Source organism: Chiloscyllium plagiosum, unplaced genomic scaffold (genome assembly GCF_037043375.1).
Source record: "Chiloscyllium plagiosum isolate Xiang-an unplaced genomic scaffold, Cpla_swu_hap1 HiC_scaffold_4, whole genome shotgun sequence".
Taxonomy (NCBI): domain Eukaryota; kingdom Metazoa; phylum Chordata; class Chondrichthyes; order Orectolobiformes; family Hemiscylliidae; genus Chiloscyllium; species Chiloscyllium plagiosum.
In genome coordinates, this window is record NW_028270142.1 from 118,998,366 (window position 1) to 119,024,137 (window position 25,772).

The following is a 25,772-nucleotide window of genomic DNA, read 5'->3' on the forward strand; positions in this document are numbered from 1 at the left end:
TTGGGGCCTTGGAGAGAAGTGAGGGGGGAGGTGTGGGCGCAAGTGTTGCACCTCCTGCGGTTGCAAGGGAAGGTGCCGGGAGTGGAGGTTGGGTCGGTGGGGGGTGTGGATCTGACAAGGGAGTCGCGGAGGGAGTGGTCTCTACGGAAAGCTGATAGGGGAGGGGAGGGGAGGGAAATATATCCTTGGTGCTGGGGTCTGTTTGGAGGTGGCGGAAATGACGGCGGATGATGCGCTGTACATGGAGATTGGTGGGGTGGTAGGTGAGGACGAGTGGGGTTCTGTCCTGGTGGCGGTTGGAGGGGTGGGGCTCAAGGGCGGAGGAGCGGGAAGTGGAGGAGATGCGGTGGAGGGCACCGTCGACCACGTCGGGGGGGAAATTGCGGTCCTTGAAGAAGGAGGCCATCTGTGTTGTACGTATTTTGAACTGGTCCTCCTGGGAGCAGATGCGGCGGAGACGAAGGAATTGGGAGAATGGGATGGCGTTTTTACAGGGGGCAGGATGGGAGGAGGTGTAGTCCAGGTAGCTGTGGGAGTCGGTTGGTTTGTAGTAGATGTCCATGTTGATTCGGTCGCCTGAGATAGAAACAGAAAGGTCTAGGAAGCGGAGGGAGGAGCCCGAGACTGTCCAGGTGAATTTGAGGTTGGGGTGGAAGGTGTTAGTGTAGTGGATGAACTGTTCAACCTCCTCCTTGGTGCTGGGGTCTGTTTGGAGGTGGCGGAAGTGACGGCGGATGATGCGCTGTACATGGAGATTACTCCCTTGTCAGATCCACACCCCCCACCGACCCAATCTCCACTCCCGGCACCTTCCCTTGCAACCGCAGGAGGTGCAACACTTGCGCCCACACCTCCCCCCTCACTTCTCTCCAAGGCCCCAAAGGAAACTTCCATATCCGCCACAGATTCACCTGCACCTCCACCCACATCATCTACTGCAGCCGGTGTGGCCCCCTCTATATTGGGGAGACAGGCCGCCTACTTGCGGAGCGATTCAGAGAGCACCTCTGGGCCACCCGGACGAACCAACCCAACCAACCTGTAGCACAGCATTTCAACTCCCCCTCCCACTCCACCGAGGATATGCAGGTCATTGGACTCATCCACCGCCAAACCACAACAACCCGACGGTCGGAGGAGGAGCGTCTTATCTTCCGACTGGGAACCCTCCAACCGCAGGGGATGAACTTGGACTTCACCAGTTTCTTCATTCCCCCCCCCCCTCCCCCCACCTTGTCTCAGCCGGATCCCTCCAGCCTGGCACCGCCTTCCTGACCTGCAGTTTTCTTCTTGACCTCTCCGCCTCCACCCTACTCCGACCTATCACCCTCACCTTGACCTCTTTCCACCTATCACATTTCCAACGCCCCTCCTCCAAGTCCCTCCTCCCTACCTTTTATCTTCTCCTGCTGAACACTCTCTGCTCATTCCTGAAGAAGGGCCTGTGCCTGAAACGTCGAATCTCCTGTTCCCTGGATGCTGCCTGACCTGCTGTGCTGTTCCAGCAATAAAGTTTCAACTTTGATCTCCAGCATCTGCAGACCTCACTTTCTCCTCGATAATTTCATTGGTTAACCAATCGCACTGAAAATTACGAATAGCATTTTCACCTGTTCTTCCCCCCCCCCCCCCCCCCCCCCAAATCAAACACCTAATGTACTACGCAGAATTAATGGAAACAGTAAATCAGGTTAAATATTTCATATGATTACATGTTTGCTAATGTCCATTTCAAATTCATTCAAATATCCTACATGTTAAATGGAACAGGTACACAATCCTTTATCTGACGCCCTTGGTGCCAGGTGGTTTTGGAATTTGGAATTTTTCGGATTTCTGAATAGGTGACAGTTTCACGATGAAATAAAAAAAATTACCTAACAGCAAACGCCTCTGAGTACCACGACCGCTGAGACAGAATTGAAGCCTGCCAGTGCTGGGCCACGCTACCATGTCACATCTGCGTGACATGGGTCGAGTGGGTGTGGAGTTGGTTTAACTGTTTGCATGCCAAACAAACTTATGGAGAAGCAAGACTTCAGATTTTGGAACGTTTTGAATTTTGAGATTTTGGATACAGGATTGTATATCTGTACCAACATTTAGTACCGAAACCTGATTTCTGCATTCTACCAAACTTGGCCTGAAAGGGGTAGTGGGTAGGTGCCTCCTTGTAGTAAACATTAGCTACAAAAATGCTCCTCTGAGACTAATTAATGTATATGCCCTAGCTGGAAAGAGTGAACATTTGCCTGTCCTGCAGCAGCTTCCACTGTTGTTGGCTACATCCAGTCCGGTCATTCTGGCCAGAGACTTCAAATGTATCATTGATACAAACGTATGATTCGGTTCAGGAACAGAAAACTGGACGCAATGTCCAGAGTCCTGATGGAAACTGTCAAAGATGCCAAGCTACACGTTGTCTTCAGCACGCCTGTACATGAAGCGCATCGTAGATACACCTGCCTGGTCGCAACCAGGCAGATCAGCTCAAGGATAGATTTCCTGTTTTGTGTTCTTCGTGTTCTGTCAGATCCACCAACGTTGAGCCACTGTCTCTGGCTGACTGTCACCTACACAATGTCCAGTGGGCTGGCAAAGGAACTGTAGAAGCTGAATGTGAAATTGTTGACCCCAGAAAACATTGAGGAGCTCAAAAGATGTTATGTAGGTTGGAGAAGCCCCTGTTTGAGTCTCCAGCGGACTGGTGGGAAACCAGTCAAAGGGAGGATCAAGAGGTTCTTTATCCTCCAAAGGTGTGCAGAAGGTGAGAGAGAGGCAGGGAAAACTGTCCAAACTTCAGAAGTATGTAAAACCTACTCCTGCGGCAGACAATGGGGGTCAATGTCATGGAGACCTCCAGGAGGTTAAGGGCCAACAATCCTTAATCTTTGCCTCTGAGGCCTCCAAGATAATCTTCCAGTCCAGGGTCTGCTCTGTGGAGCAGGATGAGATGTATACCTTCTTGGGAAAAAAGATACATGAGCACAAGGTGATGTCTGTGCTCGGTATCATAAAGGGAGAAGATAGCTAACATCTCAGTCTGACATGAGGATCAGCAAATCTTTGTGCCAGACTGTATGACACACAGACCACTGACAGAGGACAGGAACAACTTGGCCACACTGTCACACATGGGAGAAGCTGGACCAGTTGCTATCTCTGGACAAGTTAACTAAGGCCCTAGAGTCCTTTTTTGTTTTAAATAAAGTCCTGGAAGGAATGACTTACCGGTCAAGTTGTGTTCTGCTCTACGGAACTAGATCGGCCAAGATCTGCTGGAGGTGTATGACCGTATTCTCTTGGCAGGTACCATGAGCTAATCCATGAGGAAAGATATCATCACGCTCATGTACAAGTGGAAGGGAGAGAGGGAAAATGTCAGAAATCTGTGACCAATCTTGCTGACAAGATTTTGTAATCCAAAGGTCATTACCAACCCAGGTCAGATCTGCCCCGAGATCAGTGATCCAGCCTGATCTGGCAGGAAGATTGCTGAGTCTCGAGCTTCTCTGATATAATCACCTACATGCAGGACAGGGGATGGACACTTGCCTCATTAGCCTGAAACCGAAGAAAGCCTTTGTCACAAACATACATGAGAGAGAGTCTCTCCAAAATGGGCTTTAGGGTGGGAATTTGCAGTTGGATTTGACTGCTCTATACCAGCATTGTTAGTGCAGTTTCCATTAATAGGTGGGAATCGGGAAGCTTTTCAATCAGAGATGGAGTCCGGCAGGCTGCCCAATCTCTCCTATGCAGAAGTGGGTACTGCAGATGCTGGAGACTTAGAGTTAAGATTAGAGTGGTGCTGGAAAAGCGCAGCAGGTCAGGCAGCATCTGAGAAGCAAGAAGACTGACGTTTCAGGCAAAAGCCCTTCAGGAATCCTGCTGAAGGACTTTTGCCCAAAACATCACTCTTCCTGCTTCTTGAATGCTGCCTAACCTGTTCTCTTCCAGCACCACTCTAATCTCTGCCCACTCTCTCCTGCTTTGTGTGTTTATAGAGCCATTTGCTGAGTCCATCAGGAAGGATGCGAGCCTGAGAGAGGTGCCTACTCCTGACAGTGGGGCCTGGAGGTTTAGATCAACTAGGAGAAAGTGAGGACTGCAGATGCTGGAGATCAGAGTCAAGAATGTGGTGATGTAGAATCACAGCCAGTCAGGCAGCATCTGAGATACTGCTGTACTTTTGTGCTTTTCCAGCACCACACTGTCCTATTGGTTAAGGCCTCCTTGTACATGGATGACGTCTCCATTTTCTACTCTGATCCATTCAGTTCACCAGTTTGAATGGGGCTCGGCGGCCAAAGTAAGTTGAGGCAAGAGTGAAGCTGTGCTCTTCTAGAAACTGGACAGACCAATACTTTACCCCCTTCAGTCAGGACAGGCCACTTGAAGGTGCTGGGTATTTGGTTCGAAGGGACTGGGGCATGTGCCAAGTTTTGGGAGGAGCATGTCCCAAAGGTGAGGCAGAAATTGGGCAGCACCGGTCACTCTCCACAGCAGAAAAATATGGTCATCACATGTGAGGTACTGTGGGTAGGGTACTTCCCGAACCTGTACCATTGCAGTCCCTCTGGTCATCTTTCACTTCAGGTGGAGATTGTACCTGGTGCTCCTTCAGACGTGGCCCATCTTCAAAGGGGGAGAAAATACACCCAATGCTTCCCTCACACTGATGGCCACATTTGTGTGGGGCTGCACCAAGTGGTGTTTAGATCCTGGTACACAAACACCAAGTGTCACGACATACTGAGGTCCTACTTGTCCCTGGTGTTGCAAAGTATGGGCCTGGCCTCACTGTTGCGGAGTGCTCCAAGTAGTTGGACCGTTTCGTAACAACCATCCTTTTGTGGAGAAATTTGCAAAGGAAACCACTTTTGACCATACTTCCATTAGGAAGTGATCAGCATGTAGCATTCTTGAGACCCTATGTGAAAAGGAGAGGGTGGATCCTGTGGACCAGTTCCCTGAGCAAACTGTCAGAGCCATTTGGTAGAATGCCTAATCACCAGAACTTTCAAACAAGCACCAAGACATCACTTGGTAAGAAGGGCACTGCCTGAGATCTTTCATGCATGCCCGGAGTCTCTGCCCCACTGCACACTGCCCTCGAAGCACTGTGGAGGCGACAATACTGTCACACTCCTTCTGTAATACCCCTTTGGAGGGGAATGCAGTAGTCTTTGTCGAGATTTGGCCCAAGCAGCTCTGTGACATGGGACGTCGTGCCCTACGGCCTGTTCCCCAGTACACACACCGAGACAAACATAACTGTACCTGAAATACCATCAACTCAGTGAAAGATTCTCTTTTGGTGTGCCTAAAATCTGTTGGCCTTCCAGTTGAAGGAGTTGACCCCGACCAAGTATTGCAAACTGGCACATTCCAAGGCCCAGGACTATACGCTGAAGGATTTGCTGAAGCTTGGGGCAGCTGCCACCAAGGTGCAGTGGGGAAGGACAACCATGTAAGGTCCTTCTACCAAAGAATATGGGGGTTTATTCAATAATTGGGCACAGTTGACACCCCAGCTCAATGCCAAGATTTGGAGATGCTGGTGTTGGACTGAGGTGTACAAACTTTAAAAATCACACAACACCAAGTTTTCATCCAACAGGTTTATTTAGAAGTACTAGCTTTCAGAGCGCTTCTCCTTCAGGTGGTTGTGGAGTATAAGATCGTAAGACATAAGATCATAAGACACAGTTTATACTCCACAACCACCTGATGATGGAGCAGTGCTCTGAAAGCTAGTGCTTCCAAATCAACCTGTTGCACTATAACCTGGTGTTGTGCTTTTTAACTATAAATTCCAAGAGGTTGACTACAAACAGAATGGTGAGAGTCAAAGACTTAGAACAAGTTAAGTTGAAAGTATAGATATGAACGGCTCTAACTGTATAGGTACCAAATATTTCTTTTCGTGAATAAAGTTTCTTTTGCAATAGAGAAAACTGGGGCATTGTGTATACTTTAAAAAAAAAACTTTAACGTTTGCTGGGAATAATGTGGCTTGACTTAACTCCTACTACCCCAGAGAGTCATAATACCAGTTCTAACATTCCCAGGAAATTTGCTGCAAGAGTTCTTCTATATAGTGTCCTAAGCCTGAACATCTTCAAGTGCTTCATCAATTACCCTTCCCTTCATGAAATATCAGAAGTTTGCTTATTGCAAATGGTCATTTCTATTTTGTGAATACAGTCAATTTCACTGTTTCTTCAGTGTGATTTAGCTTTAACGCAGTTGAAGAATTTAGACCATTATTTATCGAACGTGAACTTTTCTTAACCTGTATTGGCTATAATGTGATTCTGGCCCCATTAGTTTAAATGGCGGCTATTGTGCAAATTTCTTAAAACACAAGATTGCATGAATGGGACTATTTCATTATATCAGAACAGACCATACTCCAATACTGATCCAATCTGTGTCCAATTACAGTAATACCTGGACAGTATTCATGCAGGCCTGATAATTGACCAATAAAGTGTATTCAACTCTGGTGCCAAGCCATGACCAACTCCAACACGAGAATCTAGCCATCACTACTTGACACCAAGTTTTGTTTTTGTTACAATTTACTTAGTGCCACTGCCTGCCTTCTCCCTTGCTATCCTGGACATTCCTACTGAAAATTAGAACTAGTTTGACCTTGGGGCTACATGCTAACTGCTAGAAGTTGAATTAATATTTTGCAGATTGGTTGGAAAGCTTTCAATTCAAAATCAATCATCAGAGATCAATTAATGCAGTTAGAGTTCACATTTTGAAAATGGTAGTCCATTGTTGACAATTTTGTGGTAATATTGCTACCTCTAAGCCCAAAAGATGCCACTTGACCCAGAGGTGTGTCACAGCATTTCTGAAGAGGTCGATTTTAAAATAACTAGTCCAAATCTCTAAGTTTACTTGAACATTTTATCAATGTATTCTTTTGTTGCTGGTGTATATAGTGGATGTTGAACAACTTCAGTGTCCAGTTAAAAATTTGAGCAAATGCCTACAGTGATCACACATTTGATTTTTCCTTTGCAGAAATAACCAAAATAGAAGCAGGTGAGGGAAGTGATGAAGAAAAGTTTGTGGATGTGGTCAGTAACAAAAACATGAAGTTGGCTCAAAAAGTGTTAATTCCTGTAAAGCAATTCCCTAAGGTAAGAAACTTTTGAATACATTCATAAGCCAGGTATATTTCCTGAACATCAGATGGTCTAGGAGTAATGAACAATAAAAATCACAAGGGATTAATTCATAAGAATGTAAAAAAATTAGGACCAGAAGAAAGCTGCCCAGCCCCTTGATCCTATTCTGCCATTCAATAAAAGCATCACTGAACTTTGCTAACATCTTCAACATATTGTCTAGCTATCACCGTTGTTAATGGCTAACCCAAGAATGCAACCTTGTTTAAAAATTTTCTGATTTACACATGAAAGAAGTGAAACTATCACCGTATTCTAACAGATGAAAGGCTTAACAGACAATCAGTTTTTCAATGTATAATTTCAGTTACATCACACTAAATTTTTGCTATAAATTCTGTTAGGATTGAGCCCGCCACTATCACCTGATGAAGGAGCATCGCTCTGAAAGCAAGTCTGCTTCCAATTAAACCTGTTGGACTATAACCTGGTTGTGATTTTTAACTTTGTATATTGTAAACCATTGTGTACCCAGTCTGATGTTTGTGACATCCCATTAGTTATAGTTTGCCATCCTGGGAATGGCGCTTGTTCGCGCTATATTGCTCATGTTTGTGGGTAAGTAGTCTAATGTACAGTACCCTATTAAATGCCTTCTGGAAGTCCAAATATTGGTTCCCCTTTACCTAATTCATGTTTATTACCACAAATAATTCTAATAAATTTATCAAGCATGATATCCCCTTCATGGAACTGTTGTGACTCTGCTTGACTATATCATTGCTATTATATCCTCCCAGTGACAGATGTTATGCTCTGGATGTAGGTTTCGTCAACATACTAGGTAACATCTTCAGTGAGCCTCCGGACAAAGCACTGCAGTCTAGCAATCATTTCTGAGACGCCTTTGTAGGGGACACCAGCTAGAAATTGGCGTACTGTGGTCATTGTCATTGTCGTTCACCGCACACTGCAGCACAGAGGAACTGTGCAGAGCGGAGGAAAATCACCTATACAGTGTATTCAAAAAGAATGGGTGCCCAACACAGTCTGCTGTTTTTCTCAGCAACAAACCCAAACAAGCAGACAAAACACATCCCGAAACCCTAGCCACTGTCCCCTACATCAAAGACCTCTCAGAAATGGCTGCCAGACTACCCAGGCCTCTTGGCATCATGGTAGCCCACAAACTCACCAACACACTAAAACAGCAGTGAATGAACTTGAAAGACTCTATACAGACAACAAGCAAAACCATTGTCATTTACAAAATATCTTGCAAGAACTGTAACAACCACAACACTGGACAAACAGGCAGAAAACTAGCCACCAGGATACATGAACATCAACTAGCCACAAGAAGACATGACCCTCTCTCACTCTTATCCTTACATACACATAAGGAAGGACACCACTTCGAGTGGGACAACACATCCATACTAGTACAAGCCAAACAGACAGAGTTCCTAGAAGCATGGCATTCCAACTGGAACTCTTGACTTGGATCCCACTTACCACCCCCTGAGAAAAAGAATATGAAATGACATCGCCAACCCAAACATATAAATAGAACAAAGAATCATTAGCAATGCTTCGTCCGGAGGCTCACTGAAGGTGTTACCTAGTATGGTAATGATGTCTGAAAATGAACCTTCCAGCTCAGCAAGCAAACATACATCCAGAACCTCAACCTGAGCTACAAATATTCTCAAAACCCGCTAGGGGTTATGCTAATTGACCTATGTTTATCTGTTTTACTCTTCCCTTTCTTGAATAAGGGTGGCACATTGACTGACAGTTATCCAATTCTCTGGGAATTTTTCAGACAGTAAGGATTCTTTTTGAAGGTTACTACTTCCTTTTAATATTCTGGGAGACAACTTATCAGACTGGAGACACTCAGCCTTTAGCCCTATTAGTTTCCTTAGTACTCTTTCTCACTTCTGCATGTCTGAGCTCTACAATATCTCTCCATTTTTCCTTTTTATTGTAATGTTTCCTTTTTATTGTTTCTTGCAAAAAAGACATTCACATTTTTCCATTTTTCAGGTACTTATCCAGTCACTTACCTATAATCCTTTGTGGTAGATTTCTGTCTTCTGCCCAACTTATTTTTCCGACATCTTTGTTGTCGTCAGCAAATATGGCAACTGTGCCATCAATCCATTCATGCAAGTCTTCGTATAAATTGTAAAAGGTTGAGGCTGTAGTACCAGTCCTGATTACATCTTGCCATCCAGAAGATGTTCCATTCATGTCAAAGGTTGTTTCCTGTTAGCTAGGCAATCTCCTATCCGTGAGAATATGTTCCCCTCTATACCAAACGCTTTTACTTTCATTATTAACCTTTTTTGGTTGGTGGCATCTCAACAGATCTCTTCCGGAAATCAATATAGTATGTGCACCAATTCCCATTGTGAACAGTAGTTTACAGATATTACTTTTTTATTGTGTGTGATCCTAGTTTAGGAATGGAAGAATCCATTAGCAGTTCTTCCATTAGACTGCACGGAAAGGAATTCTGTTATGCTCAAAATATAATTTATAGAAGAAATAATTTGTCTCGGAATTATTTTACTGAGCTGTTTTCTTGTTTCTTCCTAACATTTGAATTGGGAAGATGGATCAAAGCAGTTTAATATTGGGCCATCACTGCTTGAGTTTTTTATTTACAAAAAGCTGTATCAGTGAGAAATTAATGCCATAATTGTTATGTCTTTTAATCTGAAGAATGTGCTGATAATCAAATACCCTCACTCTACTAGTCACACCATTTAATGTAACGGTTGATTCCGTTACCATGGGGAAAGTTTCTTCTTTATTACTCTCTTGTAGTACCATCCAGAGTCAAGGAAACATCCAATGGCCTTCAATGAACTCTGAAGAATCCATTATGATCAATACTTAAAGCAAATGTTTAACCTCCTCAGCTGTCATCTAGAATCAAATTGTATTCCCTCCAGTCACACTCACGTGCATTCATAAATGCACAGAAGACCAAAAGACCAGTATCTGTCGAGTTGATGGTTTCAAGACAAAAAGTGGAAGAAGCAACCCCTATGTGTCAAGGACTTGGAAACATAGGATAACATATAATGACTTCCCATGTCTTATAGACTTCCTGTTGACCAAAGCTGAATTGTTGACGGGTGTATGATGTTACACATCCAGTTCTGGTTGTCATTAACTTCGTTCAGTCCCCAAAGTCTTGAACTACAATCCACCCATTCAGGTTTTACAAGCTAAGTGGAAATACTGATATTTACAAACTCTTTTTAGGTGCCTGGAATTTCGAGAGACAAATCTGCAGTCTTAGGAATGTCTTCTTTAGAGTGGCTCATTGAATCTGTTGTTACAGACCTAAGGCCAGAAACTGTTGCAAGGCAGAGGGCCCCAAATACTTTCAGAGCCAAGTAATCAGGTCACTAAGCCCTATTTCTTATCTCCTTGAAAGCTCTATTTAGCACTTTCTCCAAAGCCACTTTGATTTTTTTCAGTCAGCAGCAGTACACATTTAAACTGTTGGCTTTGTTTACAAGGAATTCCGTGAATGTCCAAAAAGTTTAAAACCTTCCAGGTTTTTCCAGAGATTTAAGTTTAAGGACTGTTTTCATAACGTTTTTAATGGTGTTAGTTGTGACAAGTCTTAATTAGGAGCAAACTGCATCTGAAATGATCTTGAATGGAATCATGCTATGCCACATCGTACTGTCTGATTCATGTGCTTACTTTAGAATTGAGCTTTGAGAACAATTGCCTTGGTTACTATTTTAGATTCATGTTATGAGGATTCAAACTTATAAATTTGTTCATATTCTGTCTACAGTTTGAAAATTTCGATTTAGTCAATTTGAAACTGAAAAGTTAGATCCAGCAGTATGAAAACTTAACTTATCTTTCAAGAAATTGTCACTGGTTGCTTGTACATTTTAGTTGAAAAGAATAAATGCTGTATTGGAATCAAAAGATTGTTAGCTGTCATTAAGCCATTCAGATTTGGCGATATGTACTTTAAAATCAAAATTCTGTGTTCCACAAACTTTTTAAAATGCGATGTTCTAGATGGTTAGTTTCATCAGAGCATCAACTTAACTTTCTCTTTAGGTGCTTTTCATTTGATGTACAAGGTTCATTCTGGATCATCATCATCATGCTTGCTGAATAGTTAGCTGATGTTGAATGGAAGAAATATGCAGCCTAGATTAGCTTGACTGTATACACCTTGTGCAGCAAGTTATTGAATCTGTTGTTGATTTTGTAATTTTGATTTAATGTGTGTGGGCTGAATTTTAATCAAGGTGGGAAACTGGCTTCGGATACAAAGGGAGGGGGACTCCTAGTGTTGGTGGTGCAGTAACAGAGTTGGCATTTCCTGGGGCACCAGTGTCATCTATGCTGTTCCAAGAGCAGGGCACTTCTTGAAGTACACTTTGCAGAAGCCTTACAGCTGTGGTTGAGACCCCAAGACAAACAGAAGATGAGCTCTTAAGTAATTTTGTTTTTATCCTTTTTTATTGTAACTCAATGACGCCAGATTGTGGAGACAAAACACTTTTTTTCCACTGTATCTTCAAGATCTATGTGACCATACATCATTCATCATTTTGACACTTTGTGACACTGGTGGAACAATATATTGCAACTTGCCATCCAGACTTGAAAATATGTTGCTGGGTGGTGAGCTTGATGTCAAAGGCAGACAATCTTATTTTCTGTGGAGTTCAGCTGTTTTGGTGATGTTTAAACTAAAGCTATATTGAGGTCAAGAGCTGGGTGGCCCTGGCAGAATCCAAACTGAGCATCAGTAATACCAAGGCTTAAAGTACAGCTTTCATAAGCATTGTTTTGTGTTGCCTTTTGAGTATTGAAGATTTGACTACTTAATGAATGAACAAATTCAGTAGGTTAGATGTATACTCTGAAGCAGAATCCAGAACAAAGAAACGTAAGCAATTTACACTTTAACATTTTTAAAAGTTTTTCTTTTTCAAATTCCTCAGTGCCTTTATCCTTTATCTCTGTAATTTGAACTCTCCAAAGATCTCAGATGTTTGCACTCTTATGTGTCTCCGATTTTCAGTTGCTTCACCACTATGCATTCTGTTGCTCTGGTCTCAAACTCTAGAATTTCCTTTGCGTAACCCTCCACCTTCCCATTCTAGCTATCAGTCTGGTAAGTCACCTCTAAACTGCCTCCAATGCATGTGCATCCTTGCTTTAATAAGGATATCAAAACTCCACAGAGTATTAGATGTGACCTCACCAAATCGTGTATAACTGAAGCATAACAACCTTGTTGTAATGCTCAATTCCTCTTGTAATCGAGGAAAGCATCCCAGTGACCTTCTGGATTGTTCTTTACCTACATATGAACTTCTTGTGACTATTGGACTAGAGCACCTTAGAATTCTGCGATCAATCTTCATTTAAGTAATGCTCTGCTTTTTTTAATTCTTCCCCTCAAAGTGACCACCATGTATTCCCTTTAATATACTTTATCTGCCTTGTCACTCAACCTGTCTGTATCAGTCTGAATTTATTTGTATCTTCACAATATACCTCTGTACCTTTTTCATGTATGCGAAACTGGCTTGCATACGTTCACACCCTTATCTAAATCATTGCTGTAAATTGTAAAAGGTTGAAGCCTCAGCACAGAATCTTGTGGGACTCTATTCATCACGTGCCAATCAAAAGCACATTTACACATGTTTGTTTATTCATTCTGCCAGCTGGCCGGTCAATCTTTTGTCCGTGCTGATACGTTACCCCCTGCACCACATTTATTTTCCACAATAACCTTTGATTTGGTCGTTAGCAAATGTCTTTTAAATCCAAGAACAGTACATCTATCGTCTTCCCTTTATCCCCAATGTATTTTACTCCTTCACAGAACTCAAATCAGTTGACTAAGATTTTCCCTTTGACAAAACCATACTGAGTTTTCCCATTTTTCTAAGCATGCAGCTCTCATGCCTAATAATAGATTCTGACAGTTTTCTCTTTCATCCATGACACGTCAAACAAACTGGCCTATAGCTTTTTGTTTTGTGCCTTCTTGGTGTCTTGAGTAGAGGCATCATGCTTGCTGCTTTGCAGGCCCAACAGAGGCTTTTCTGAACCTATAGAATTTTTGAAAATTGACATCTGCTCATAATCTACTTTATTAGCAACATCTGCTAATAACTTAGGATGAAGTCCACGTGGACGCAAAGACTTGTCAGTTTGCTTGATACCACTTCCTTGTGATTGTAATTTTGCGAAGTTCCCCTCTCTTCTACCTTTTTTTTTTATTTACAGCTATTACTGGAATGTTGTTTTGCGTTCTCTATCATCTGACCTAATGCATCCTTGTCTGTCTTGCTGTTATTTTCAAATGCTTCTGTTAATTGTTTTCCGATGTTTAAATGTGCTGAAAGGTGTTGTTAAATTCTTAATCTACTTTTGATCATACTTTTGGTTATCTAATGTGTCCTATATCATCTTGTATGACTTGGTTTTAATTTTGGTTTTGCGGAGCAGTTTTGAAATTGGAATTGCACTGGCCTCCTCTCTCTCAAATTTGTGTGAAGTGTTGGGAAAGCCAAGAAGCTTTTATGTAACCCAACATTGACCATCTGATAAAAGATGGTGAGACAGTCTGATTTTTATAATGGTAAAAATGTCTTCTGGTGCATTTTCATCCAGGACATTGGCAAGACCATTTTGTAGACAACCATCATTACCTCTAACTCTTGTGGTTTATCACATAGAAACATATGCTTTGACTGTTTTGAATCAGTCCAGCCATCCATTGGTTCATGTGAACTTATGTAGCCCATCAGGAGGACTTCCCTTTTCTGCAGGATTAGACTGAAGGTGGGACTGCTTTCCACTTGAGCTGCATTCAACACATTTTAGCAGAGCTCATTTGACAAACAGTCATACTTCCACTCTTCCTTGTGGAGAGAATATTGCTTGTTGAACTGTCCCAAGATTTTCACCTTCAAACTGGTCAACAAACTTTGGTAGAATCTTCCATTCTGACATGCGTGTGTTTTCCCTTTCAAGAATGCATAATGATACCTGTTAAAAGTCAGTTATATCCCCAAACTGTGCATGACAGTGGGCTGAGGCACTCTTCTGTAATAGTTTAGATTTGAATACTAATGTATTCTGAAAATCACCAGTCAAGGAGCCATTCATTAGTCACCTTGTGTAAAAGTTATTTTTATAGCAGTTTTAATATGGCAGACAAGTCCAAAAGATACTCCTCTATATGGAACACAGCTTTTGCACAAACCAAAAATTTCAGTAGTAGTTGCCATGTTTAAAAGTTTGGAAGTAAAAGGGAGTTTCAAAGACAACCTTGAAGGAAAAGACAGGCAAGCACTTGTTTTCCATCTTTTTGTAAATCAGGAGTTGAAAAAATTTGTAGAAGTTTTACCTGTGCTAGAATGTAAGTAGTGTGGGATGAACTGGAGATAAAAGTTGCAAGAATACAGAATTCTCCCATGGTTCTATGGTTGGAGCAGGTTACTAAGATGAATAGAAATGAGTGCTTAAAATGGTTCAATCACGATTTGATAAGATGAACTTTTATGGTTCCTTACTGAACTTGTTGTCAACCATAAAGTCAGTATGGGTTTTCTCATTGGATACTATAAAGAAAGGAAAAAAGTGAGACCTAAGACTCGCAAACATTGCATGAGGTAGAGTGCAGATCGCATAAGCTACAATATGTATTCTCTTGCTTTAGCTTTGCCCTAGGCATTTTTTCAACTGAACTAGGTGGTTTTCTGTGTTTTTTTTTAATAGGCCTGGCTCAAAATCATTTTGTCAGCATTTCTCAAAAGAGGTTGAACTAGGACCTAATGAAGAGTGAGTTTAGAATAACCTTTTGCAGAAAGACTGTAATTCACTAGTTTCTTATCCACTTGACAGTTTCTTTCTTCAGGGAAATAATCATGACAATTACACTGAAATTTATATGCTTTTTATAGACCATACTGACCATAACTTGATCTGGAGAAGTTTCATTTGATGCTTAAATTTATTTGGAAAGGATATGAAGCTCTGTTTCCACTGGAGGAAAGTAGAAGTAGCACAGACCATACAAATTCATTCATCCAAATTAAAATCATGGAATCATAGAATCCCTACAGTGTGGAAACAGCCATTCAGCATATCAGGGTCACACTGACCCTCTAGAGACTATCTTACCAGACCACCACCACCATGCCCAAACTCCCCTCAGTCCCTACATTTCCCATGGCTAATCCACCTACCCTGCACATCTTTGGATCGTGGGAGGAAACCAGAAGAATTGTAGGGGTTTCTTTGAGGTAGACTCATTTCATCGCAATTTATGACATCATAAAAGTATTGGAGGTACTATGCCATGCCATATTGATTAATATGGCTGTAAATCTGGATCTTTCCATCTCTTTCCCAAACTAATAATCACATTTGCTGATAGATGCTTACCAAGTAGTTTTTGTTCTTGTGTAATAGATTGCAGTGATGCATTATGTATCATGTCATCAGCCATTGCTGTATAGCTTTTACAATTGCTGGATAAATCCCTTTTGACATGAATAATTTCTCTGGAGAAGCAGGCATGTAAATCTAATTTGAAATTTCATTTCTTTTTCTTGAAAAATTTACACACTTTATGCCAAGGAGTTGAAGTGGATAGAGAGTGGAGGAAAGTAGTAGAAAGTTGTTTAAAATTATTTATATTTTTAAAAATTGCCAGATACCAATTTCTCTCATGCATACCTTCAAATACTTTTTTCTGTGACTCCTTGTATTAATAAGCTTAAATGTAATTAAATTTTGGAATACCATTGGATTGATAAAGACCAAACATTAAAGCAGCATTCCTAGCTTAGCTGGAAATGAGGAGAGTTCCCAAATATCAGTTATTTAACACTTGAGGTTAATCTGCTGCTTGCAGATTATGTACTCTGTTGAGTAAGCATTGTACCTTGGATAACTAACTAGAGAATGCCAAGTAAAAGCTGAAAGAACTGCAAATGTTGGAAATATTCCTGATGAAGGGCTTTTGCCCGAAACGTCTTTTTTCTTTCCCTTCTCGGATGCTGCCTGACCTCCTCCTGTGCTTTTCCAGCACCACTCTAATCTTGACTCTGATCTCCAGCATTTGCAGTCCTCACTTTTGCCTAGCATCTGTGGAGAGTTACCTTTTTGGATCAGGTGACCATTCAGAGCTGATGGTAGCTTGGGAAAAAGTTGTATTTTGTACAGAAATTTAGGTTTTTTTTTGTTTGGCAGGTTGTGTTCTGATTAGGAGTAAACAATGGGTGGAGATGGAGCCGAGAGAAAGAGGTACAGTTGTTCAGACAAAGGAGTGGGTAACAGTCAGCCTTGAAGAATGAATAATTACTAATGGGCACCAGTGATGGATAACCATGTTAATACATGGTCTGCTATTACATACAAGACCTGATATGTGGTAAGGACATGAAGAATGTGCCTTAAACCCTAAAATTGTTGTACTCTTTATTGATTCCTGAAAGCTGTAGAGTTCCCAAACGGAAAATGAAGTGGTGTTCTTCTAGCTTGCACTGAGCTTCACAGGAGTACTGCAGGAAATCTCAGACAGATATTGGCCAGGGAACAAGGTGGTGTGTTGAATTTGTGTCCACACCTTTAACCCACTCCTGTGTCTTTTGAACTGACTGTGCCCATGCTCTCAGATCTAACCCTGACTTTGTAATTAAGCCTGCTGACAAGGGTGATGCTGTTGTCTGGTGGACTGACCTCTACATTATAGTGATTGAGAAGCCCCCCTGCAACCCCCACCCAACCTAACTGCTTCCTTCCCAAAATCCACAAGCAGGACTACCTGGGTAGATCCATTGTTTCTGCCTCACACAACACTTTTTTTTTCTCTTCCTACCTTGAATCAATTTTGTTTTTAATCCCCTTGTCCAATCCTTCCCACTTACATCCACAAATTCTCTAACGCTTTACATCAGTTTGGCAGTTTCTGGTTTGCGGGCTCCAGCCACCTCCCTGTTTACCACGGATTTACAATCTCTTTTACACGCTTATCTCCCATGAGCATGATCTCTGGGCTCTCCGCTTCTTCCTAGAAAAAAGTCCTGATCCACTACCACCCTCCTGTCTGACTGGGCTCGTCTCCTCCTGAGCAACTTCTCTTTTAACTCTCATTTTCTTCAGGTCAGAGGATGGCCATGGGTACTCACATGAGCTCTAGTTAGGTCTGTCTGTCTGCAGTACATTCAACATTCCGGTTCTAATCCAGCACCCACCCACCACTTTTTTTTTCTCTGGTATAGCAATGATATCATCAGTGCCTTTTCTCTCTCCTGTCTAGAATTGGAAACATTTCAGTTTCGCTTCTAATTTTCACCCTGCTGTCACCTTCACCTGGTCCATCTCTGACTTGCTTCCATTTCTCAAATCTCTGTTCCCATTTTTGAGCATATGCTGGCCACCAATATCAACTACAAAGCATCCGACCTCCGCGATTACCTTGACTATATATCCTCATCCTGCTTCCTGTAAGGAGTCAAATCCATTCTCCTAGTTTCTCAAACCCGATTGAATCTGTTTTGATGTCCGCTTCAGCAAGGTGGCCTCTAAAGTGTCCACCTTCTTCCTCAACTCCGGATTCTCCAGCACCATAGTTGACAGAGCCCTCAGCAGGGTCTGACTCCTCTTTCATACTTCAGCCCTCACCCCGTCACTTGTCTCCCACAACAGCTATAGGGTCCCCCTTATCCTCATCTACCATCCCACCAGCATCCACACTCTGCTGATTATTAGCTGTCATATTTTTTCACCACCATGGGGATGTGACCAGCAAATATACATTCCCCTCCCCTATACACACCGCTCCTTCCACCCTCCTCAACCCACCAGGTCTATGGTATCATCTCCTGCAACTATAGTGTAACACCTGACTGTTTCATTCCTCCATCCTCTGTATCAAAGAGCCTGAATAAAGCCCTCCTTCACCTGCATTACACTCAATCTAAGCAACTGCATTTACTGCTCACAATGTTGTCCCCTCTGCATTGGAGAAACAATGCGTGGACTGGGCGACTACTTTTCAGAATACCTAGATTCTGTCCACAAAATAGACTGAGTTTCCAGTTGCCTGCCACTTCAACCTACCGTTGTGATCCCTGGCCAACATCTTCATCTCATGCTTGCTGCAGTGCTCCAGCAAAGCTTAGTGCAAGCTAGAAGAACAGCACCTCAGTTTCTGCATGGAAGCTCTAACCTTCTGGACTCAATATTGAGTTCAACGATTTTTGGGCTTTAGGCACCTTCTCCATGCCCTTACGTCACATTAGACCTTGTTATCACATGGTCTGCTATTACACAACTTCTTGATGGCTACCGCTAGTGCCCATTAGTAGTAGTTCATTCTCCTAGGCTGACCATTCGCCATTTCTTTGTCCAATGGTTCTTCTTTCTGTTTATGCTCTTTCTCTACCTACTGTTTACTCCTAACCACCCCACCCACATCTATTGCATAAAAACTTTTTTTTTCCCTGGCTACCATCAGTTTTGAAGGGTCACCAGATGTGAAATATTAACTCTGATTTCTCTCTACAGATGCTGCTAGACCTGCTGAGCCTTTTCAGAAATTTCTGATTTTGTAAGGGAATTCCAAACTTCACTTAGACCACTTAGGAAATATACTTGCTTGTGTTTAAAGAATAAAATATGTAAACTTGAGCTGAATATTTTAGCTATCCTAAACATGTTTTTCTTTTCTGGATGTATAGATGTAGGTGCCACTTGACTGTGTGCCAACATTCGTTGTCCTAATTTGTTGCCCTGTATGAGTATTGAGCTGCCACCTTGAACCACTGCAAACAAGGGTAGGACTACCAAAAGTGCTGTTAGGAAGGAATTTTGAGGTTTTTGACCTAACCGCAATGGGGGAAACAGAAAAATGGTTCCAAATAAAGGATGGTGTGTGTCTTGGAAGGTAACTTGCTGGTGGTGGTGTTCCTGTGAATCTACTACCCTTGTTCCTTTACATGTTAGGAAGTAGCGGGTTTAGTAGGTGTTACTGGAGGTTCTTTGGTGGAACTACATACAAACGATACACACTGCTGCCACTGTTTTGCTGTTACTTGGGAGTTCCATTCAAGTCGGGGGTGGTGTCAGGTCCTCGAGTGTTGGATCTGCATCTGTCCAGGCAAGTGGAGAATATTCCATCACACCTCTGATATATGCCCTCTAGATAGTGTGCAAAAATCGGGAATACGGGAGGTGAATTCTGCTTGCTACAGAACTCTTAGTATCTGACCTGCTGTTGTAGCTGTAGTATTTATATACCGGGTCCATTTCGGTTTCTGATCAGCATGTTGATAATGAAGGATTTAAGTGAACTGAAACAGTAATGAGTTGAGCAGTAATGACTCGTTTCTTTGTTGCAGATGGTCTTTGTCTCGTACTTGTGTGTCATAAATGTTACTTTCCACTTAACAGCCTGTACTTGGATGTTGTCCAGGTCTTGCTACATATGTATTTAGATTGCTTCAGTGTCTGAAGAATCCTGAGTGGTGTTGAATGTTGAGCAATCATTAACAAGTATCCCCACTCCTGACCCTTACGATGGAGGGATGGTCATTGAAACAGTTGAAGACAGTTGGGTCTTGGGTACAATCCTGAAAAACTCCAATTACAACCATCTTTAATTTGTGTTAATTTTGACTCCAACCTGATTCCTATTGACTCCAATTCAATTAGGGCTCTTTGCTCTATTGTGTCAAATGCTGCCCTGGTGTTAAGAGTAGTCACTCACCCCCTGCTCCTAGAGTCTGGCTGTTTTGTCTTGAACCAATGCTGTCATGAGTTCGGAGTTGAATGACCCTGAAAAAACACAAACTGAGTATCAATGAGCAATAATTCTTTAGCACATGCCACTTGAAAGGACTGCCAATGACTACTTTCATCACTGCTGATAATTAAGAGTAGACTAATAGGACAGTAATAGGTTGGTTGGATTTAATTTTCTTTGGAATGTCAGTGATTATTGTCTAACAATTATTTGCTCAGTGAGTTTTGAGAAGATTTGTAGCTCAAGTTGAGGTGCTGGATGTAGGTTTGCTCGCTGAGCTGGGAAGTTCATTTCCAGAGATTTTCTCACCCTATTAGTAACATCTTCAGTGGGCCTCAGGTGAAGCAGTGTACATGATTCCTGCTTTCTACTTATGTTTGGGTTTCTTTGGGTTGGTGACATCATTTCCTGTTCTTAGAGGCAGTAATGCAGAGACTCCAACAGCTCTGCCAACTATCCAACCCAAGTTTTGGGTCCACTACGTGGACGACACCTTTGTCATCACTAAATGAAACAAATTAGAGGAAACATTCAAGACCATCAATAATCCCTTATTGGCATAACCTTCACAAGAGGAGAAAAACAACAACAAACTGCCATTCCTTGATGTCACAGTAGAGCAAACAGCCAGTGGGGAACTTCAAACCAGCATCTACAGGAAAACAACACATACAGACCAAATATTGAACTACATAAGCAACCATCCCAACATCCACAAACAACACTGCATCAGAAGTTATTTCAAAGAGCCAAAACACACTGCAGCACAGGAATTATGCAGAGCAAAGGAAAATCACCCATACTGTGTATTCAAAAAGAACGAGTACCCAATGAACGGTCTACTGATTTTTCTCAGCAACAAACCCAAACAAGCATAGCCACTCTCCCCTACATCAAAGACATGTCGGAAATGACTGCCAGACTACTCAATCCTTGGCATCGTGGTGGCCCACAAACCCACCAACACACACAAGCAGCTAATGAACTTGAAAGACCCTAGTTTTGCTTGTTGCATGTATAATGTCTATTACAAAATTCCGTGCAAGAACTAGAACAAACACTATATTGGACAAACAGGCAGAAAACTAGCCACCAGGATACAAGAATGCCAACTAGCCACAAAACATGACCCTCTCACTAGTATCCTTACATGCAGATAAGGAAGGACATCACTCTGACTGGGACAACACATACATCTTAGGACAAGCCAAACAAAGACATGCATGAGAATTCCAAGAAGCATGGTATTCCAACTGGAACTCTGTCAACAAACACATCGAATTAGATGCTATCCACCACCCCTGTGAAAAAGAACAGGAAATGACATTACCAACCCAAAGAAACATACATAAATAGAAAGCAGGAATCATGTACACTGCTTCGCCCGGAGGCCCACTGAAGATGTTACCTAGTAGGGTGACGAAATATCTGGAAATGAACCTCTCAGCTCAGCGAGCAAACGTACATCCAATTATTTGCTCCTCTGATTAATTAGCTGCATAGGTCTTCAAGATTTGCATCTCAGCTGCTGTTTCCAGTTCTTGTGGGTATATTCGCCGAGCTGGGGAGTTGGTTAGCTTGAAATTTAAGCTTGCTCTATCTCCTCTTGGATTTTGTCTGACCGGCTGTGATCTCCAGCATTTATTGTTTGCGGTTCAAATTGAGGTCAAGTATGTGTGGTTTTTTTGTTCTTTGTGGTTCTCTGTCCAATTGTGTAGACTCAGTAAAACAGCTATGTCCTTTAGGACTTGGTCAGTTTCAGTCAGTTGTGGAGAAAGTGAGGACTGCATACGTTGGAGATCAGAATTGAGAAGTGTGGCACTGGAAGAGCACAGCAGGTCAGGCAGCATCCGAGGAGTAAGAGAATCAACGTTTCAGGCATAAGCCCTTCGTCAGGAATGAAGAATGACGAATGACCTTCCTGATGAAGAACTTATGCAAGAAACATTGATTCTTCTGCTCCATGGATGCTACCTGATCCTCTGCGCTTTACCAATTCAGTCAGTTGTGGTGCATCAAGCTACTCTTTGTGATGAACAGTGAAATTGCCCACCCAGAGCACATTCTGGGCCCTTGCTACTTTCAGTCATTCCTCCAAATATTTTTTGACATGATAGAGTACTGATTAATCAGCTTGAAGTGTGTGTGAGATGGTAATCAACATGAGGTTTCCTTGCCCACCTTTTTGATCTGCCATCTGATTTCTCCCAATTGTGTATGACTGTTGGTCTGTTGCTTGACTAGTCTGTGGCATGCTCTCCTAATTTTGGCACTTGTCCTGTGATATTACTGAAGAAATTTTGAGGGATCCATAACTTTGGATTCCATTGGTTCCAGTGTCTAGATCAATACTTCAATATATCATTGATCTTATGCCTCGAACTCTTTCTTTTATGTTAATAGATGAGTTTTATCCATGTTGAGACATCAATTTTTCAAGAATGTAAAACTAATATTTGTTTAATTGGTGTTTCTGTTACTGACCTTTCCCAATGAGCTACCTCTATGCTAGGAGACATAGGTTCAAGTCCCACCTGTTCCAGATTTGCATCACGTCTGAACAAGTTTATTTTAAAAAAATACTTGCAGTATATATTATCTGTAGGAAGTTACATTATATTTGTCCAACCTAGCTTTGACAGCACCTCTCCCCGCTACAGGGAAATGTTGCAGGAGTTCCTCAAGTAATGTTCTAGGACCTACCAACTTCAGCTACTTCATCAATGACTTTCTCTCCATCATAAAACCAGAAATGGGAATGTTTGCTGATTGTAGTTTTCAGTACTAATTGATTCTCCTCAGATACTGAAGTACTTCAGTATCTATGTGCAGCAAGAGCTGGACATTTATCAGATTTGGCTAATAAGTGGCATGTAATATTTGTATTTCGCAATGTAATTTCTTAACATATGACATTGACATTGTTGCTTTACTCCTGCTGAATTTCCACGATCAATGGCATGGGGTACACTCTCTTCTAGAAACGTAATGGTACTAGCCAAACAAACCCTAGAGGCACTTTGATTTACAGCCTATCCAATCACATCATTCATTCCAAGAATTGTGTAGTGACAGTAGTGGATAGCACCTACAAGCTCCACTACTGCAAGTCACCAAATCTTCTTTGGCAGTATCTTTTTAAAACCTGTAACCTCTACCTCCAGTTGCATGGACTACACCATCCTAACTTGGAACTATATTACCATTCCTCTACTGTTGCTGGATAAAAATGCTCCAATACTCTTTTGAACAGCACTATGTACAATCTTTTCGAAGGGCATCAGCAGTTGTTCAAGGTGCTGGCTCACTGCTACCTTCTGAAGCTCATTTACTGATGACCAATTATGCTGCCCTAGCCTTTAATGTTCCCCTCCCATGGAAGGGACTCTCCTATTCTAACTTCCCCTTTTAGAGAAGGATAAGGACAACATGGGAGCAATATCATAATAATTCAGAGGCTTTGATTAATCATCTAGAGTAGGGATCAGCATTGAATGTCAGTGACCCCATATGTCAATTGATGAATCTTATAAAAAATCTTTTGAAAATTCATCAAGAGTTAAAATAGTCTGTGACTGATAGTATCAGACCTATTCAATTAGCCTTGTTTTTAGGTCAAAATCATGAAAATCTCTAAGTTAGAATCACTGCTAGACCCACGAGTTTTTTACAGAATGGCTACAGCCAGCATCATGGGACATCCACAGATGAGCAGTAAATGTCCGCCTTATAACTAATGTCCAACCTTAAGACATTTTAGTTTCTGACATTATGTTGAATTAGATTTGTTAAGAGCATCAAGTTTTGCACCCCCTGACAATCGCAATTATTTCTCAACTTCAATATTGCATGGAGTTCAACAAAATAATGATACTGCACTTGGCTACTTTGCCTCTTATCAGGTGGGATTCTAGTGCAGGAAAACAAGAAACCAAATTAGAATATATTGAGATTATACAATTTTTTTTGCCAGATGATTGGCTTCTCGTTTTCCTGCACTAGAATCCCAACCAAATTTAAAAGGCAAAGTAGGCAAGTGCGGTATCATTATTTTGTTGAACTCCATGCAATATTGAAGTTGAGAAATAATTTCATTGGTCAGGGGGTGCAAAGTTTGATGATAAATCTAATCCAACACAACTCTAATGTTAGAATAGTGCAACGAAATTTTGTCACTAAGTGCATTGCCAGGCACATCACCTGGTGTGAAGCTTGAAACCTGCCATATAAAAGACATTAATGAGACTTACTTTGAGTCAGTAGACTCCAGCACCCCCCCCCCCCCCCACACCCCACCGCCAAACCTTAATCAAGAGAAAGCATGTTGGTGAGTTCATTGAGAGTGAAAAACAGTTACTGTAAAATTGTATAGTTTGCAGTGATTCTAATATTAACTTTTTTTTATTAAAGGAAATGTTAGTTTCTGGTTTGTCCTTGTTCTTTTAAAAGAGAATTGTGCACTAACTGTACTTGCCATTTAACTATATGACAATTTTCTTTTTTCTAAGAAATATTTGTGAATTAATGTTTTGTTTTCTTATTTTTTCCTCACTTCTTGCAGTTTAACTTTGTTGGTAAACTGTTGGGTCCACGTGGCAATTCTTTGAAGCGGTTGCAGGAAGAAACGCTGACAAAAATGTCCATTTTAGGTAAAGGATCCATGCGAGACAAAGCAAAGGTGAGATTTGTTAACATTTGTCACTCAAAGATTATTGGCAGTATTTTTTTGTCTGTTTGTCTTTCTCCACCTGCTTCTGACTTGTTCTGCAGTGTTGGTTGGAGTATATCAAATGAAAAGTGGTTTGTGACAATTTATTGCTGCTGTCTGTTAAGATTGTAAACTTTCAATTTTGTGTGTTCATAAAATTTAAAGATCAAAGATCACTTTCAGAACCATTAAAGTGCTCTTCCATAGAAAACAATTATGGCTGAGTTATTATCTAACTTAGCCTTAAATATATTCAGATTTTTGATCACCAGCAAATAGCTTTGTTCTCCGAGTTCTTGTTAGTGAGAACCCTAATTGAAAAGGAATACATTTGCTGCAAATAAAACATAATATTCCAATACTTTTTTTTTTTGCATCTTACATTCAGTTATTTATTTAGTTTATATATTGTCTGCTGTTGACATTGCTGACAGGGCAGGTATTGTTTGTTGTAGTTAATATTGTTAGTGTTGTGATGTTAAGCCTTTTTCTGCCTGTCAGTCTGTCTGGTACCCATACCTGGCTAAGTATCAGTTAATTGCCCCTGAGTAATACTCATGCAGGGCGCATAAGTTTGGTAAGTAGAGAAAGAAGGGAGCCATGTTTAAATCAGTAATAGAAACTCAAAACTTTACTTTTTAACTTTCTAATTAAAGGCTTTCAGGATCCAAGGGACTTCGCTGAATAGGTCATAGAAACCTTAAGGAAAGGCAAAGAGCACGCCACAAAATTATTGTTCTTCACCATTCCGTAAAGTTGCCACTCCAGGATTGTCCACCAATTCTTTCTTACTCATCAGTAACGTGACAGTACAGAAATGGAAGGAAATTAGGTACCTATCTCCTAACCACAAGTTGGAATAGAAGTAAGCTATTCACCCCATGAGGTCTACAGGTCAGATCTTGACTGATAATGATAATCCTCAACTTCACTTTCTTGCTTTATACAACTAAACCTCAATTCCCTAAATGATTTTAAACTCTTATTTCCTGAATATAATTCATGACCCAGACTCTATAGCGCTCTGCAGTAAAGCATTCCACAAATTAATTACCCTCCAAGAGGAGAAATTCCTCCTCCT

The 25,772-nt window shown here is 41.5% G+C and overlaps 1 protein-coding gene across 5 annotated transcripts in view; it reads left to right on the forward strand.

The window, feature by feature from the left end:
• khdrbs3 (KH domain containing, RNA binding, signal transduction associated 3) overlaps positions 1–25,772 on the forward strand; it is a 181,596-nt gene that overhangs the window by 51,194 nt on the left and 104,630 nt on the right. For all 5 annotated transcript variants that reach the window (XR_015757037.1, XR_015757038.1, XR_006311360.2 and 2 more), the window contains exons 3-4: positions 7,045–7,163; positions 24,545–24,661. Coding sequence is in view for 1 of the 5 variants with exons in the window: in XM_043687862.2 (XP_043543797.1) it covers positions 7,045–7,163; positions 24,545–24,661 (236 nt within the window). In the remaining 4 variants the exon portion in view is untranslated. The remainder of the gene's footprint in view (positions 1–7,044; positions 7,164–24,544; positions 24,662–25,772) is intronic.